The sequence below is a fragment of the Pyrgilauda ruficollis genome, unplaced genomic scaffold (genome assembly GCF_017590135.1).
Source record: "Pyrgilauda ruficollis isolate IOZ18807 unplaced genomic scaffold, ASM1759013v1 scaffold46, whole genome shotgun sequence".
In the NCBI taxonomy this organism is placed as follows: domain Eukaryota; kingdom Metazoa; phylum Chordata; class Aves; order Passeriformes; family Passeridae; genus Pyrgilauda; species Pyrgilauda ruficollis.
Window position 1 is genome coordinate 3,529,749 of NW_024526155.1, and position 18,798 is coordinate 3,548,546.

The window sequence follows — 18,798 nt, forward strand, 5'->3', positions numbered from 1 at the left end:
TTTCCTTGCAGGAGAAAGAAATTTTAAGAGCCTGCTTATGCCAGAAGAAAAACCTTGCGGGCTGATCCCTTTTTAATGCTCTTGTGTGCAATGCACCAGTGCTGTCCTTGACTTAAACGAGTCAAGTGAGCCCAAAGCTGCCTGATCTGCATCCCCCCCCAGCATCTCCCCGTGCTTCCTGCGGCCTCCGCACTCCAGCCTGGTGCGGCGGCGTAGAGACAGGCAGCGAGGGGTCAGCCACACCGATAACAGACACTGATAACGCGGGGGACAGGTGCGCACCCGCTCGCCTCCCCTCACTAGGAAATGCTCTAATTGCACATGAGCTGGTGCCTGTGGGGGTTCTGGCGCGGCGGATCTTCAGGGTAAGCCCCGAGGGCCCCACAGCCCGCGGCGCTCGGGGGCGGGGGGCCCGGCGGGGTGGGGGCCGTCGCTGTGGGGTTATCGCGGGGAGCAGCGGAAACGCCTCCCCTCAGAGCAGCCCGCCCGCCATGCGGCCCTGGGGCGGGGCCTGTGGGTAGGGGCGGGGCTTGTATGCAAATACAGCCGGCGGGGCGGAGACATGGCGCATGCGCGCTGCGCGCACGGGGCAGCACGGGTTCTTACACAATGCACCGGGCCAGGCAGCTGCGGGGAGGGGGCGGGGCCTCACATGTAAATAAGTGCTGGGTTTTGCCGCGCCATTGGATGAGGGAGAGGAAGGGGCCGGACCGGATATGTAAAGCAGTGAGCCGGCTTAACGCACGGTGGGGGGGCAGTGGGTCGGAGTGGTCACGCCGGCGGGGCGTGGCCCGCATGCAAATCATGCCGGCTCTGGGGGCGTGGCTCGGATGCAAATAGGCGCGCGGCCGCTTCCCGCCCCCTGCCCGGCCGTCCTCGCCCCGCCGCTTTAAAAGGCGCCGCGCCTGCGCAGAGCGCCGAAACCGGGACTTAGTCTGTTACACAACCGCGCTGCGCTCCCCGCGTCCCGCTCCGCCCGGCGCTCCTCTGCCCGCCGCTCCTCCCGCTCCGCCCGGCCGCCCGCGCCTCCGGCATGAGCGGGGACCAGCTGCACAACGATTCGCAGGTGAGCGCCCCGTGCCCGCCCGCGGGGCGCGCTCCCGGGGGACCCCCGCTGCGGTGCTCGCATCTCCCCGTGCCGGCCCTGGGCTGGCCGCCTCACCGCCCCCCGTAACCCCAGCTGGGGGGACCGTGCCCTGCGTTCGCCCCCATAAGTCTGGGCAGGACCCTGTCAGCCCAGCTGTCCCCCCGCGGTGGGATGGGGGGCGGTGGGAGCGGGGACCCGCGTGTGACCCCCGGGCTGGGCGGAGAAGGGGAGGGGGCGGCTGCCGCGCTCCCCGGCTCGCTCCCCTCTGGGGGGCTCGGCAGGGGTCCCCTCATGAGCTGCGCGGGGGCCGGGGGGCGCTTCGCCGGCTCCCCCATCACCTTCCGCATCGCGCCGGGCTTTCTCATTTAGTACTTAATTCCCCTAAAAATGAGGGTGAGGGCGGGGGTGGGGGTCCCCCGGAGCGCCGCGGACTCGGGCGTGCTGACGGTGTGTCCCTGTGTGCTCTCCCCGCAGATCGAGGCGGATTTCCGAGCGAACGGTGAGTGCGGCCCCGGCGCGCCCCTCGCACAGACATGGCGTCCCAGAGACTAAGTCCCGGCTCCGCGCTCACCGGCCCCATTGTTCCCATCGAGCTGCCAAAAGCGCCCCTTTCCCGCCGGGATCGGCCCCCCCCGACCCCCGCTGCCCCGAGTGGGGGCACCGCAGGCCCCCGATCCGAGCGCAGCGGCTCTGCCGGGGTCGCCTTTGGGCCCCGATTCCTCCCTGGAAAGTCGCCTTGTCGACGGTCGGGACTTAGTCTCTGCGCCATTTTCTTTTTCTCTCTCTCTCTCTGTGGCTTTTCTCTCCTTCTCCTCCTCCCCGAGCTGCCGCCGAGCCGCCTCTGCAGAGGCACCGGGCCGCCATCCCCGGCACCAGCCCCTTGTAACCGAGGGGAAAGCAAAGTTTTTAGCTAAAAAAAAAAAAAAAAATAAAAACCCCAGTGGCTTTTTTTTTTTTTTTTTTTTAATCGCAGGCTCCCTCCCCCCACTGCTCCCCGTCTCTGTTCCTTTGAGGGAATCCCTCCCTTCCCCTAAAATGAAAGGTGATTGCAACATGTTGCTCTTTAAAAGAAGCTGCTGCATCCATTTTAAGATCTGTCTTATTTTCTTCCTGGCTACTTAAATGATGTGACTTTACCTTGTTAGATGGGTTTTTTTAAATTAAAATAAAAACCTACGTTAAAAAACCCAACAGATCATAGTGTAGACAATTCCAGAAAGGTAGACAGCATCACTTTAGGGACTTTGCAAGCTAACTTCATTTTGTTCAGAAACATTTACAGGACTCCTGTAATTTTATATATATGTATACATATATGTATCTATATATATACACGCACTTGTATATAATTTGTTGTATATGTATATATTTATGTATGAATATATATGCATATCTGTCTATACGTACATTTATATTCATATATATATACAGACATACAATATTATCTTTTCTAATCAGTCTGACTGATAACTTTTTCTGATAATTTATTAATTTTTATAGGAAGCAAGCTAATTGCAAGCTTGCCTCATTTGATAGTTGTCGAATTGAAGGGCTTAAATAGGGTGAAGGGTATACAACCAACCTTTGTGTGTGTGTATTACTGTCACTGTTTGGGATGTGTGAGGAGCTCTGAGCTGTCCCCTGACTACTGAGGTGATAGAGGACAAAAAAGGTGGTTGAAAATATCTGCTTGACTTATAGTTACACTAATTTTTAGAATGCTTTTCTGGATGATGTCCACGTGCCTGGTTGCTTTGTAGGCTACTGAGTGTAAATATTTACAGATCTATGCTTGCGAGCACCTTTCGTTCTGTCAGTTCATTGGAATGTGATTGTGTGTGTGCAGCAGGGGCACACAGCATTAAACATGCAGGTTTTGAACTCTTCATTTTCATTCTGAATTTGTAGTGGGGCTCTATGAATAATTTTTATCAGGAAAAAAGGGTGCAGTGGATTTTCTACGAAGTACGGGTGTAACTCTTGAAGCAATTGAAATATAAGCTTATATGGGAATGCTTGTAGTCTTCTTGTGCTAGAAAACACTTGCTTCATCTAAGGTTCACATTTATTTAGGGAAAAATACTCCCTGGTAAGCTTTAGTTATTTAGCTCTGTTGTACATAGAGGAAGTGATGTATATTTGACCTTTTGACTCCATCTTCCAGTGAACCTTTCAGAGGGATTTTTCTCCTCTATTGTGACCATGTGCTGTTTTATTCTTCTAAGAGCTTTAGTCATAAAGCTCTTAAAACTCCTGTGGTTTTTATTTCTACCATGTGTTGAAGGAATTCAATACAGAAATTCAAAGTAAGACACCTTGACAGAAAAACCAAATTCCTGGTAAATCAAGCACACCCAACAAATCCATACCAGCATAGGCATCAGCACCCTTTCCCTCCTACTGTAATTATTTGTGGCAGTCATGTAACATTGGCATTGATCAGAGGCCCCTAAACCCCAAAACCCTTTTCAGCACTGGAAGGTACATGTAACCCTGTTAGTCTTGCTAGGGGAGTAATGCTGAATAGACACTGGACTCTCTGACCTTGTGACCACCCCTGAGCTCCCTGAAAATCTGTCACCTCTGCTTGCTCTGAGCCTGGTTTCCTCTGCACAGGAGCTCTTTGCTCTGGTGCGTCGGGAATTGTCACGCGCGGATGTGAGAACAGCACTTCTCCTTCAGACAGAGCACCGAGGCTCTTGCTCTTATTTTCTTGGGTTTTGATCCAATTTAGTGGCAAAGATTAGGAGTGGGTGGTAGGAATCCCAAGTGCCGGGTTTTTTTCCCCCCAGATGTTTAGAATTGGTTTGTACTTCGATTATTGTCAGGCAGCGCTAAACAGTAGAGCCAAACTCTCCTTTTTTGGCCTCCTGTATTTCACATTTGGGGGAAGGGAAGTTTTTCTGGGGGCTGGTACTGACTCATTCTAAGTGTTGAGTGTAGCAGCAGTAAACATTTTTGTTAATAAAGAGTGTTTGGGGTGACTTGGCTAGTGTATCAGTAATAGGACAGCTTAAGCACTTTGAAGCTTCCTGTTGTTATTAATGTTCCTATCTGGGTCAGTGGACACACTACCTCAGGTTGTAGTCACACAAGTTGTTGCAGCTGCAGGAGGTTGGGTGGATCTGCCCATTGCAGGTCACCACGGTGCAGCCCAGTTGTAGCTGGAGCCTGGGTCTGGTTACACACCCGTTTCATTGATAGCAGGGTAGTGTTGGCTGTGAGAGGGGGTGCCAGCAGTAAATACGTGTTCCTGGCTATTTCTTGTCATTAAATAGCAAGATCACTCTAAGCAAGAGTGTCCTGGGCAAATTCCAACTTGAGTAATTGCATTCCATTTCAATATCCAGGTTCTCCCCACTTTTTGGCCGTAGTGGGTATTTTTTTCACCTTAGCTGTATTTTTAGTATCCGTACACATTGCAAAGAATTTTCCGTGTTCAGTCCTAGCAGTGCCTGTTTGCAGACCATGCTGAGAGCAGTATTGTGCTGAAACACCCAGCCTTTTCTGCAAGTAACATCCTTGCAGTCTTCAGCATTCAGAAGGGAAATGGAGTCCAAAACTGTTGTTTCCAGCTAAAGCTTGGATGCTGAAAATGTCCCCACCTCCACGGATTTGGATTCTATTGAGTTTTGCCTTTAAGAGCTTTGTTACTCAGGTTGGATGTAACAACCTCTTACTACGGAGGGCAATGAGACTAAAAGCAATTTATCTTGACTTTGAGCTCTCCCATTGTGTTTGCAGAGTGCAGTAGATAAAAATTACTTTTGTTTGCAAAATAATCAAATTGCATTCCAAAACTACTAAATTCTACTAACTGCTATTAGTGCCTTGGCTGCTCAGCAGCCTGTGATCAGAACTTGTGTAAAATCCAGAACTGCTCAGTGTGGAGACTGAGGACATCACCCCAAGCAGTGTTTTTTCCTTCCAGTTGATTTGGCCAGTAATGTTAAGATGCAATTTGAGGTCAAGTATCACTGGAGTAACCATCACAGTGCGTTAACGAGAGTCAAGTGTGAATTTGTCCAGAGTCACAGAGGCGGCTTCTGGAATTCAAACATGTTTGAAGGAGGGGCTTGCTTTAACAGTGAGTATTTTTTTTTTGAGAAAAAAAACTGAAGCCCTTACTGCTGCAGCATCTTATCAGGAACTGGCAGGTTTTTTTTTGTTGGCCCAAGCGCTCATGGGGCATCTGTGTATTTATCAGGCTGGCAACATGAAGGAATGAGCAAGAGGGAAATTCAAATTAAATAACAGGAGTGCTCAACCAAATGCCTTACAAGTTAAGGAATTTCAGCACGTTTTGTGTTTTGCATTAAATTCATGTTTCATGTATGACAGAGCTGTGCAATAAGAGGTGTGGGTGATTTAAATGCTAACAAACTGTAGAGCAACACAGCAGAGATCTTTAGGATTTCTCAGTGGTTGTGAAACAGTCTGTTGGAGACCAGATTTGTGCTTCCTTGCTGCTGCCTTTGCTGGCGCCTTCTGGATGGGTGAGAGTTTTTTGAAAGAGAGCAGGGCCACTTCTGGCATAGGGCTGTGTGTACCTTAGCACTGCTGTTAGAGCCACTGTGCTAAACAAACTGCACGGATTTAGGAAGCGTGAAGGCACTGCCTGTGCTCTGTGTGTGTGTGACATGTCAGGGAGAAACTGTCTTTTAAGTTCCCTGGGAACATGTCTCAGGAATGCTTTAAATGTCAAACGTTTGGCAAGGGATCCAAAGTACAAAAGGTAATTAATAGTATTTAGGTGCAGATTGATATCTCTGCTGAAAATTTCCTTTGCCTTTTCTGTGATACATGGAGATGAGAAGCAGGAAGAATGTAGCTTGTTCCTTCCTTGCATGGCTCCCTGCCTTTGCTCCAGACTGCAGTGCTGGTGGTGAGCCTGCATTGTGGGAAGTGCTGCCCACAGCCTCAGAACAATACTTGGGTAGTTTTAAGTCTGCAACCACTTAGGTTTTTTGTTTGTTTGGTTGGGTTTTTTTGTTTTTTTTTTAATTTCAGAAGTATTTTACATAAGACACCAATCTCTGCAAAATTTCTTAATTTTGTTTTTGCATTGATTTTCAGTATGTTCACAGCAATCTCTCTCAGGGCTTTTTAGGATATGACAGTGTAGCACTATGGGAATTTTCAGATTGTCTTAGGTGAGAGTACTCTGAAGTAAATTTATCATTCATGATGCTTCTCAGAAATGTAAATAAACGTATTGTTGGTAAGCTACATAGATTGGTTGCATCTATTTTCCCCAGGAGAACCCTCAGAAGGGCTTTGCTAAAGACCTTGAGGTGTGTTGTGTTAATTGTTCTGACACATTCAGCATTTAGGTTAAAACTTAATGGGTGTCTGGTGGGAGTGGGGAGTTGAGTGTGTTTCTGGGAGCTGCAGCCGATTTGTGTTTTTGTTAAAACTCAGCAGAATTACTTAAATGTGCTGGAAGATGTGTTTCGGGGGTTAATGGCCCGTGTGTTTCTTCCTCCTGGCAGGTTTTCTTAAGATGTTTCTTCTTTCACTCCAGTGTTAAGCACTCTCTGTTATTAATGCGTTATCGGGGCTTCTTTGTTTGCTTTGTAAGACATGAGAAATTTTGAATGAGGGCACCTGTGTAAAAGTGTGCTTTTTTTACATTGCTTCATGTAAATTAGACACACAGCTCATAAATGTGATCAGGCACAAATCAGATTTAATTTCTTTTACAACTGTGACTTCAGATATTCGTTAGATAGTTCATTGAATTCCAACCTCCTGAGTTGCACTGTCAGCAGAAACTGCAATAATATGTAATTATAGCAAGTACTTAACATCTCATTGACTCAAATTCCTCTGTTAATGATTTCACTGGATTCCTGTTAAAGTAATACCTGCTGAAATAGCACAAGCCACTGCCCTGTTAGAGGGAGGCTCCAGGTCAGTTTCTTCCTGGTGTTGTAAATTTCTGTAGTTCTGCTAAAATCAGTGGAGCACTGACAATGTATCTGCTTTTTTGTTACTGGGCTGCGGGGATGGGCTTTAATGTCACAGTGACTATTTAAGAGAAATACAGTTTAACCTAGGAAATCATTGCAGATTTTTTTTCCTGTGGCTTTTCAAGATGGGACAGTTTCTCTTTCAAGTCCACTTGAGCTGGTTGTGCTGATACAGTTATATCTCATATCCTTGTAGAGCATGTAGAGCATTTACAGATATTTATTGGCTTATTAAATCTAATTGATTTTGTGGCTTCCAGTTTTATACTGCTCCCCATTTTATAGAAAACCTCACACTCCAAAACATGGGAGCAAAATCTATTTAGTGTTATATATTTTGCCTCTGCCTGGGTTTTTGAAGGTCTGTGTCTTAGTTTTCCAAATCTGAGAGAGGATAGTCGATGTTGAAATCAGTGTTCATTACCTTGTTGCCCTGGGACTGTCCCTTTTGACAGAGCATATGACACATCTGCCTCTACCTTCTCCCTGCAGGACTCTCTGTTCTGAGCTGTTCAGCACTGTCAGCATTCAAATGTGGATCATCTTTAGATTTCAGAATGGTTCCTCCTGGTCAGGGAATGAGAGAAGGATATGGGCTTGCTGTGCTTTCAGCAGAAAGTTCGCTGCTGTTCTGCTCTTCTGAAAAAACCAGTAGAAAAAAAATTTAAAACCCAGTTCATAGCTGCAGTAGGATTACTCCTTTTAAACATTGTTCCCAGTTACTGTTGTCCTTACTCTGCCAGCAGCTGCCTGCTCCAGCGAGTTCTCTGTGTGTGCTCTGGTGGCTTGCACTGTCCATCACTGGTTGAACACTGGAATTACTACAGCGTGGAGGTGCTGTTCCAGGCAGAGCAGAGAGAGCCTTTTCTGCTGCAGGCTCCTGCTATTTCCTAGCTCAGCTGAACACGTTGTAGTAGTGGTTTCCCGGTGTGTATGAGACTACAGTATTTTTAGCACAGCGTTTGTTCAAAATGTCCTGGCTGACATAAATGCTAAATAGTTCCAGTGGATTTAATGAGGTTTATAGTTGGAAATATTTTCATCTTGAATGCTTGCTTTTTAAACTACTGATCTCAGTCAACTGCTGTAATGTCTTGCGGTGTTACAGCGAGAGTTAGGACTTTTGGAAGGTGATGTGAAAAGAAAGGGTGAAGTTAATTTTGGATTCTTGTGACCTGCATGTATAAGGAGGATTAAAAAATTGGTTTTGGCTTCAGAAATAAGAGCATACCTGCATGTTTTCAAGTGGAAATTTGGTTTCTAAATTTGACTTCTGTAGCTGCTCAGCTGATGAACAAGTGAGAGCTCCAGAGTTGAGAATGAAAGTGGAGAACGTGGAGCAGTAGTCAATCTTCCTGAAATTTGTTCTTTTGTAACATGTACTTAGCATCAGTGATTCTCTGACTTCTTTGAGAAAAAATTAGGATTTTTTTTTTAATCCCTATCTGTGTCAGCAGGAGCGGTGGCAGGAAATACAGTTTTGTGCCAGTCCTTGCAACAAACAATAATCTGGGAGATCCTCCAACTGATGGAGATCAGACTTGATGCTTTTGGAGACGTGGGAGACCTTGGCAATTAGTTCTCTATTAATACTAATGATAGAGATGGAGCTCTGTAATGAGGGAAGATCAGTAGGAGAAGGACAGCGGTTCAAGTAAGAATTGCCTCACAAATTTTCTAGTGTTGTCACAGAGTTCTGGTGATGTTTTCCATCATCTCAAGGTCTGTTTCTCTGCTAGAATAAAATACTACTGCTTCACCCTGGGGAGGTTCACCTTGTTTCATGGCTGTTGTTTGAGTCTGAACAGTTTCCCTCGAAGGTGGTTGCAGCAGTAGTTCAGTTTGGAAGAATGACTTGCACTGACAGCTGCTCTGGGCTTGGGATCTGCCTGTTCCCAACACGAAGGAGTCCCAAGGACGGCAGCAGTGAGCATGCCTTACTCCTGTCTTGGGAGGCTTTGGAGGCAGGGGCTGGAAAATGTCTGAAGTGCTTGTCTTGATGGGATGGGGGCAGTACAGGCTCACTGGAGCACAGCAGGAAAGTTAGTGTAGGTGCTTGTCACTCAGCCTCGGCAGACAGTGTCTCCTCAAGAAAAACACCCTGCATCTCCACCTGGGGTACTTAAACCCCTTTTTGCCTAAGTTTGAAGGTGTTGACTTCTGAAATTGGGATGTTGGCAGGGTAAAGAGGGACAGCATCAGACTGCTGGGAAATGGTTTTAATTGGAGACTCCTGTCAGTCTCAAAGAGACAAAAGTTGCTTCCCACAGAGCTTCCGATCAGTAGAGGTTTTTGGATTCCTTATTGATATTTTTGACGTGAGTGTATTTGTTCATATTCACAAGCTTGCCATATGCTTTGTGCAGTTGTGAGCTGTGTGGGTGTCCCTGTATGTATTTTTATCTTATACCTTCGTCAGAGAAGGAGCTTTTTAGGGAGTGTTAGCAAGACAATGGCTTCCTTTTCTATCAGTGTTGCAGAATGCTGAGCCTCATGGTGCCCACCAAAAGATGGAGATTTTCCTTCATAATTCTGCCCAGCATAGGCATGTTACAGACAGATGGACATTCATGGAATTCAGCTTTGCAGCAGAGTAATTCTGCAGCTGCCTGTATCTTTCCACCACTGGAGAGAGATTGATTTCTGCCTCAGGAAAGCTTGGGAGTGTACTTGTAGCTTCACTAAAATATTTTTATCAGTCTATGTAACTCATCTTTGGCCATGTCCATTAAAGTCGTGTTCCATGATGGGGGATGGACTTGTGTCCTGGTTTTGGGCAGGCTGGAGTTAAGTTTCTTCACAGTAGCTGGTACAGTGCTGTGCTTTTGGATTTAGTATGAGAATAGTGTTGATAACACACTGATGTTTTAGTTGTTTGGACAACTAGCTAAGTGCCTGCTAGATCTCATCAGCTGCAGTGTACAGCTGACAGTCTCTTTCACACATGCAACATTCAGCACATAGTGCAGTTTTATTTGGGGGAGAAATACTCTTACATTCTTAATGAAGGCATAGTTCTGGTTCTTCAAGATGTCCATTTTCTTCCATAATGCTATTTTTCAGTGATTTTCTAAAAATAAGACCCTGGTGGCTTTTATTCCTTATTGCTCATTTTGTAATCCCAGTCATTGATTTGCATAGTGTTACTAATTTTTGCAGCAAGCATCAAGGATCTCAGTAGTTGAATATTTTGCTGTGCTTAAGAATAAATGATAAGCAGAAATGAAGTATGAGATCTGGTGTTGAACATGCATAAACTGCATACAGCTTTTCTGTCTAAAACCCACTGTTTGGCTGCCCTGAAATAAGTTTTACCAAATACTTTGGAATCTCTGAAGTGTTGGGCTCTACTACTCAGTGTATGCAGTAGGAAATCGGAAGTTGTCTTGTTTCCATCCAAATGTCTTGTCAGTTTGGTGCAGCTAGATGTGTGGCAGTGTCTAAAGGGAATAATTTTAAGAATTTTTAAGAACAGTGTTTTTAGACATTGGCTGGAGACATGGCTTCATAGTTAAAAAGTCAAGAAAATAATTCCAAGGGATGGAGCAATCCCCAAGTGCAGATAGCTTTTTAATTTTTTCCTGGCATTTGTCACATACTCTGCTCTGTTGCCTAACACAGCTTCTGACACACGAGAGCATGAACTTGCAGAGTGTTATCCAGAACATTTTTTCTTTCATTTGTCACTTCTGTACACATTTTCAATTTAACAACATTGCAGCAGCTTTTCCTGTGCATGTAACATGGAATAGATGACCTGTACTTTAGGGCCAGGGCAATGTACTTTAGTTGAACTTTTTATTGATGGCAATATTTTACTACTCAAGGCTTATCCTGGTATTTGAACAAGGGCCAGACTTGTCAAAACAGCTGCTCCTCTTCCTCTGAGGTTGCACTTTCTTGTTTTGCAGAGGTGGCTTATAAAGACCTTTTGGGAGAGAAGACACTTCAAGGTTTTTTTCCCCTTTAAACTACAGTGTCTGTTGCAGATATTTCAGTAGCTGGAGGTAGAGTTGAGAAACGTGGAGATCTTCTAAGTAAAAGGCAGAGATTTCTGGAGTTAGGGTTTCAGCACAACTTGTAAGCAGAGTTTTAGGAAGAGAAAAGTACAGATAGTAGCAGGAGACAGACCCCCTGTTACTTACAGTCTCTTTGGAGACCTGATAACCAGGTGGAAGGCTGTCTTCCTTCATCTGCTCTGCAGCAGATGCAAGTGGATGGACTTTGTGCTGTCCTTAGGGAGATTAGTAGCTGATAAGTTGGCAATTCTTATTCCAGCTTCTGGTTTGGTACAGTGCTGCCTTGCCAGCTGTCAGCTTGTCTGGAGTGCTTGGTGCTCTGCTCAGGACATGAGGGTGAAGGGTTGAATGTGAAGAGAGACTCTTTTGAAGCTGAAGGCAGCAAGCACCAGGGAGGGACATTTTGTTACTCATGGATGCTGTGTCTGGGCTTAAGGTCATCTGTGCTGTACATTGTTATCTTGTCCTCAGGCCATATTGTTTAAATAGACAACACAATGGGGAAAGAGGGAGTATTATGCTCTTCTCAGAGCTGGAGAAACCAGAACATAGTGGAGTGATTTTTTCCAGCACAGAAATAGATGTAAAGCTGTCTGCCTAGGACAGAGATTCAGTTCCATCTTGGACACTTGCTTCTGACTTTTAATTTCTTCTCCAGCTTAAGACTGAGGTGCTTATCAAAGGGCAGTGCATAGGAGAAAAAAAAGGAGCTTCTCTAGTTTTAGCATATTGTTGTATGCAAATCTCAGGAGCTAAGGTGGGCATTTTTTTCTGTGGTGCTATATTATTTTACGAATACTTGTGATACAGTACAAATTAGAAATGTTGTGGAAGGTTTTGCGATTACTGAAATCACTGGATTTGCAATGGGGAGACAGTGTCTTCCTGGTTTGTGTGCAGGGTTCTGGTACCAGCTACGTCAGTCTCTTGCAACATACAGGCCACCTTGCTATGAGTGTCTCCTAACTGGGCCTGGAGCAATAGGAAGAGCAAATTATGTCTTCTCCCAGTTTGTGAATGCTGGTAAGTGTGTGAGTAAGATCAGTTTTTGGAAAGATAAAATAGCTGGGATGGGCAGGTACTGGTTTAAACTTGCCTTAGGAAGGCACCTTACAAGTCAGACGAGCACTCTCCAGTTTAATCCAGCCTTTTGGGAAACGGGAAGCTGGAGCTCTTTGGAGATCCATGTGAAGGGGGTGATTCATTGCAACACAAGCAGCATGTACAAAATGGAGGGATGAAGGAGAGCTAGTGACGTACTCCGAGGTTTGTTCTCTAGAGTTAATGACCACCAGATGGGGAATAAAAGGCAGCCTGCTTTTCTTTTGAGGACCGGCAATGTCATTGAGGCTGTTAAAATGTGCTGTATCTGTGGTAATGCTGCTTGTGCACAGCAAACCCTTTGATGTGTGGATCAGAGTTAACTTTCCTTGCTGGTGTTTCCCCTCAACACTTGAGGTTTAGCATGGGTTTTGGCTGAAGATGAGATTCTTGCAGTGTGATTTACAGAGCACTTCAGGGATACAGAGGAAAAGTCATTGAGTGCTTTCTGCAGTAGAAAAAGTAAGGTGCAGGTTGTGTTCCTGTGTACAGCGTAAGTGCCCAGACACCCAGGGTGAGTCGGTTCATGTGGACAGAAATGCAGAGCAAGATGAGTGAGATGAACTCATAAGAACAGTGACCTTGATTAACTTCTGCGGTGTTGCCCAATCCCTCTGTAGGTGTCATCTCCATCCATCTTTGCAGTAAGCAAGCACTGGCACAAATCAGAGTCTGAATGTCAGTGCTGTTAACTCTGATGCTCACAAGTTGTCATCCTAGAAGTGTGTGGGTGTTTGGGTTACTTCGTCTTGCTCCATCAGATGGGACATCTCTCCAGCTGTCCAGGATACCTTTGGACGTGAATGCGGAAAACATTTGCATTTTTCAAGAGCCTTTTACACTTCTGCAATCTCCTATCCTCCTGCCTTCTTCCTACTCCAAAACCTGGAAGACTGTCAGAGGAGCCGTCATCTTGTCTGAGTCATGTTATCATAGCTGTGTATGTCACCTGCACTTCATTAGGGAGCATAAGCAGGCTGTCCTTGAAATACCTGTTTTTATGAGTAGATGGAGTCTTCTAATTTAAAATATGCTGCTCTCTGGATTTTGGTAGCTGTCATAAACAGTGTGTTTTATCATCAAGTGGGCTTATTCAGCATCACCTGTGTCTAAAGGAAGCTGCTTCCTGGGTTTTAGGCTGTTGTAATCATATAGATATAAAAAGTACAGCTTGGCCCTTGATGCTCTGTGCTTGGCAGCTTTAGTTGTCAGCATGAGGTCTTCGGAGAGCCCAGTACAGTGTAGTTTTATTTGCCCCAGTCTATAGCTTGTCCTGCAGTAGATGGAGGCTGCAGCTGGCAATAAGATGGCTATCCCAGTAATTTAATTCTTAAATTGAATCCTGGGCAAAAGGAATTGAACTAGCAAGTGCATCATTCTCTTCTTTCACAAGTGAAGGTGTAAAGCTGTTGTTCTGGAAGCACTGCTTTCAGTCTAATACATTTTCCCCTTCCTTCCTGTCCTGCCCTGTTGTTGTGACTTCTGTCCACTGATGCATAGTCGTCAGTTTATAGTTTTGCTCCACATCACTGTCAAAACATGAGCTTGTCTGTGCACAGCAAAACATGGATTTACATTTGAACAGCCTGAGTTAAAATTCTCCTTCCCTGTGTTCATGAGCGGGCCTCTCCTGCAACACTCATCCTGGGCAATATTTGCCTCTTTCAGGAATCTGATAGATTTTTCTTCCAAGCTGCCAGTGTTGTCTTTGCACACCAGTTGAATCTGGTCTGCGTGCACTTCAGCAAGCTGGGTACATGGCTGCTGACAGCAGGAACAGCGAGTTCAGCAGGGGCACTGGATCTCCCAGGAGCTAATCTGTGCTTGGGCTGTGCCCATGGCTGCTCAGTGTGCTTGGTGAGAACGTGAAACGATGCTGACACCACAGCCACGTTTCTGAGGGATCAGAGCTTTGCTAAGTCTGTGTGTTCTGAAGTTAGGGTGTATTTTTAAATGGTTTCCTTTGTAGGGAATGAGCTGTGGAGCATTGTTTTATGAAATAAGTCCCCTGTAGCTGTATTTCACAATAGCGTGAAACAGTGTTCAAAACAGATGTGAGCCTCATTTATTAAGAGCAGAATTAGTTTGGTTTTAATTTAAGTTTTTGTGTTTTTTCTTCCTTTTTGTAAATACCCCATCCATTCACCCTAGCACAGGAGCCTCATGGTCAGATTCTAATCCAGAGTAAGAAAACTTGAATTCCAAAGGGAATTTGTTAGTGTTTGATTTTTTTTTCTAAGATAAGTTTTTTATATTGTCTTTTTGTGAGTATTAACATTTTAATTTCAGCAGAGCTCTGGAATTAGTCTTTGGCAATTAGCTCCATAGGTAACCAGAGTCAAACATGGTCTGATTTTAATTGTTTTTCCCTATTACTAAGAAAAGTATTGAAAATTATTGTAGTACATGGACTACAAACAAGTATAATAATAAGTATAATAACAAGTTACTTTTATCATAGTAGCTCCAGAGGCCAGACAAGTAAATTTTCAACTGGTTTTCAGTTCAGGAAAGATACAGTGTTCAGAAGGGCTTTCTTCTAAGCATCCATGAAGTGTTTGAAGAATTAATGCAGATTTGTGTCATTTCTAGGTTTGTGACAGGTCTGTTATATCCAAGTCTGAAGGTGGTGTCATTTGGTCAGCAAGTGTCAGGGACACTTGTTTGGTTCCTCATCCTGTAAGCTCAGGTTCTTCCTTAAATCTTTCCTGTCTCTTCCCCATCTCTGCCAGGTATTCTTACATACCTGTGTATGTACTACTAGGCGTGTTGTGTTCAGCACTTTGCTAACTACAGGTATGTGATTTCCCAGATCCTGTCATCTGAATGGGTTTAGTTACATTCAGATCAAATTACTTGGAGAGATTGGTACTTCAAAAAGGCACAGGCTTAGGTTGTCAGGCATCTTTGTACACCAAGAGTCAGAAGATGTTTCTTCCCTGTAGATCACTGTAGTTTATCCCTTGCACTTAATCCACCCAGAATTACCCTTGTACATCAGATGCGCACGTAGTTTGTAAAACACTCTGTTATGGAACAACTGCTGGGCATGACCTTAACTGTAGACTTTTCATAGTGGCAAAGTTAGATGGTTTTTTTGTTTGTTTGGTTTTTTTTTTTGTTTTGTTTTGTTTTGTGAGGTTTTTTTTTTGTTGGTTTTTTTTTTTTTTTCTTTTTAGCATACCATGCTTGGTATTAGCAAATTACCTCCTTGTTTTACTTGTCCATGCTTATGGCTTTCACGTGCAAAGGAAAATTGCAGTTTCTCTATCAGGGCAGCTGTCTTACTGTGAAGTGCAACAGGATTCCACTACTTGTCACAGTGACTGCAGTGACAGAAAGTGTCTTGGTTTATATTTTGATCTCAAGTAACTCATACTCCAAAGTCTCTTGTTGTGAAAACCGAATGCTGAACTGTTTCTCTGGTCGTAGATCCTTTCTTGAGCAGAGACTACTGCACTGCTTTACCTCGTAGAGGCACAAACATGTCCTTAGGAAACCAGGTTGAACTTACATTGTATCCAACAAATTTGGGGTGTTTAGTACAACATCAGGAGAAGAAAAGTATTCCTGTTACAAGCTGTTACTTAATTTTCAATTTTATTAAACCCTTTTCTTCAGGAGTATCTTGATCTGTTGGAGCAGCTGCTTAGTTTTGAGAGTGGCCTGTGAAGTTAAGTATCTGATGTTGTTTGCTAATTTTCAGAATAGGTTATTCGCAATTATTCTTTCTTCAGGTATTAGGGCTACTTGTCATGCAGCTTTCCCCACTGATGGGCCCTGTTTAGTATTACACAGCCCATTAATGAAAGCAGAAGGCTCCAGGCTTTCACTGTTGGAGCCTTTTTACATCTGAGAGGATCAAGTAAAAGGTGATCACAGGTCGCAGTTGTGACCACAGGAAAATGAGCAAATTTTCCCTGGTCTGCTGGAGACTGGAGTACAGGAAATAAGATAATTGCTAGTTCAAAAATAATGTGGTACACTTTAAAACTTGCAGAATAATGTTGCTGAAATGCTTGGAAACTCAAACAGATTAAATGTATTTGGGTATTGCAGTTTCAGAGACTGCTGGGGCTGCTGTGCACTCCTGGATAAAGCTGAACTTGCTCAGAGGAGAGTGAGCCTGCCTCTCTGCTGGATACCTGGATAGTGCTCTCACTCCCATATGTGGTTTTGTGTAGTACAGGCTTGAAATATTTGGGAGATCAGGACAGGAGGGGATGATGCAGCTGCTGCTCTGGGCTCTTGGTGTAAGAATAAACTGTTAAATCAGCTGGTGTGGCTGCAGCTTCCATGCTGATATTAGTCAGTCATGTAAAATTGATAATAAATTTTAATAGATGTATTGATTTCATTTTGACTCTAGTAAGAATTATCGTAACTTTAAAAAAAATTGTCTCAACATATATAAAACTGGCAGCCAAGAAATTTCAAAATATTTCATAGCATTACAGCTGAATCATTCAGGAATAAATTATGAGACTGTAAATAGTCTTAGATGTTCATCTTGTTTCCTTTGCCTCTTTCTGCTCTAAAATAATCCAGTGGAAATAAATATTTCCTAATGCATTGGAATACCCCTGAAAATAAGATTTATAACTTGGGTTTCTCACTTTAGGTTATATTAAAGAGAAATAACAAAGCCTTGAATCTTTATGGTCGCTTCTGTAATGCTCATAGTTTTTCAAGCATGTTTCTACCCCTCTCACCAGTCAACATTTTAAAAATATCGGGTTCCATGTTCAAAAAACTGGAAAGTAGAGAATGTGATTATGTTGCAGTAGCTGTAAAACAGAAGCTCTGATATGATGGGAGCCTTTAGCTAAGCACTTGGAGTTTGAAGTGTAGAGATAAATGAACTTTTGATGACACTCTGCACCTGCAGCCTATTTCCTTTGGTTTAAACAGCTCATTTAGTGACTGTGGTAGTGGAGGGCATTTGAAAGCTAAAAAGAAAAAGCTGTTTCCACAACTTGTTATTTCTGCATAGGTAAAGAAAGGACTGCTCTTAAAATTGAGGCACAAGGTAACCAGAATTGATTCAGTTCTGTTTTTGAGGACTATGCTTTCTTTCTTTTAGATGGGAAATAAATTACATAAATATTTCCTCTCCTTCATGTCTTATTCAAGGCAGATTCGAGTTTTTCATGGGGTGGAATGTGAAAATATTGGCTCTGTGTTTCCATGAAGAGATGCCAGCTATTAGTTTTTAAAAAATAAAAAAAAAAAAAAAAACCCTCACCAAACTGATAATACATTGCATGGAGTTTTTTAATTGAAGAAGCTAGGAGTGTACCATGCATAATAATGTAGCCACAGCCTTTTATCCTGTGTCAATAGGTTATGCTTTATATTCAGGTATTTGTAGTGGTGTGATGTAACAGTTGTCAACTAGTGAGATTTGGCCTGGATTTAACATAATAAACAGATTACAGCTGCATGAAGAGATTAAAATCAGTGACTTAAAGTAACATTTTGTAAATTGAAGACTTGCAGTGGAATTTAGTGCACCATATCTAGGAGCTACTTATTAAAATATTGCAGTCATAGTCTTACTTTCAAACTACCTTGTCCTACGCTGCTCTGCTGATCCTTCTTTCTGCATCCTCTTTCCCTTCCTTCAGAAGACTCAGGAGTACAGAAGTGCAGAAATCTCAACTGTCATTAAACCTTGTGTTTACTTTCTTGTGTGTTTTAGCTGGAATCAGATTTCTTCTTGTATGCTAATTGTGGTAAAATCCCCTTAAGGCTGGGCAATTGCATTCCCTCCCTTGACTTGAGAATGGGTCTTGTGGCAAGGCAGATCCTGATAAAATGCTTCTAGACACTGCTGAAATTGGCCTCTTGTGGGTGAATGATCAATTTACTCACCCACAATGGGGACAGAGGTGAAATCGGGCTGTATCCATCCAGTGCAGCCCTATGCTTTAAAGGAATCACTGTAGATACGAGGAAATAAAAAAGACCCAACCAAAAAAATCCTGTCTGGGATCATTGTGGGAGTTGCTCCTACAGTGAGGAACCAGCTCAAGTGTAATAAAACTAAGTTCTCAGTCTTCTGAAACAAACTCACTCTAAGACTTCTGCTATGCTACCCTATCAGTTCAGCTTAATGGGAATGATATTAAACAAATAGGAGAATAATCTGACTCTGGTATTGCTTGGTAGAGGTGATTTAAAGCTTCTACCAGCCACTTTTTTTTGTCTTGTGCATTCAATGTACACTCTCAAACTAAGCATTGCAGAGGCTTGTTCCCAAGGGTGCTGCCTCTTTAGTCTTTCCTCCCTACAGCAAGCAGAAGCCCAGCACTGGCCAAAGCCACGCGGAGTTGTCAAGGCATGGTTAATAAAAGGCTTTGAGCAAATGCCATTAGAGCCTCTCCCTGAGGACGCTGAGCATGTACCACTCCCATGTGTATAAACTGTGTGATCCTGGCTGCTGGAGCAGGCTGGCCATCCACTGCTGCAGGAGAGGCAAGTCAATGCAACTGCTTTTTTTTCCCCCCCTGATTCGTTAAATTTTTCCTTGGGGGAGACCTTGTTCAGGATTAAACCCAGGATAGTCAAACACACCAGCTCTGTCCTTGTGTAGTGTTGGTGTGAACACTGGCTCTGT

At 44.1% G+C, this 18,798-nt stretch overlaps 1 protein-coding gene across 1 annotated transcript in view; it reads left to right on the forward strand.

The window, feature by feature from the left end:
* Nucleotides 1-775: 775 nt before the first annotated feature.
* Nucleotides 776-18,798, forward strand: part of TOP1 (DNA topoisomerase I) — a 66,212-nt gene continuing 48,189 nt past the window's right edge. Inside the window, exons 1-2 of the mRNA XM_041478702.1 lie at nt 776-1,066; nt 1,562-1,586. Coding sequence (XP_041334636.1) covers nt 1,034-1,066; nt 1,562-1,586 — 58 coding nt within the window. The 5' untranslated portion in view covers nt 776-1,033. The remainder of the gene's footprint in view (nt 1,067-1,561; nt 1,587-18,798) is intronic.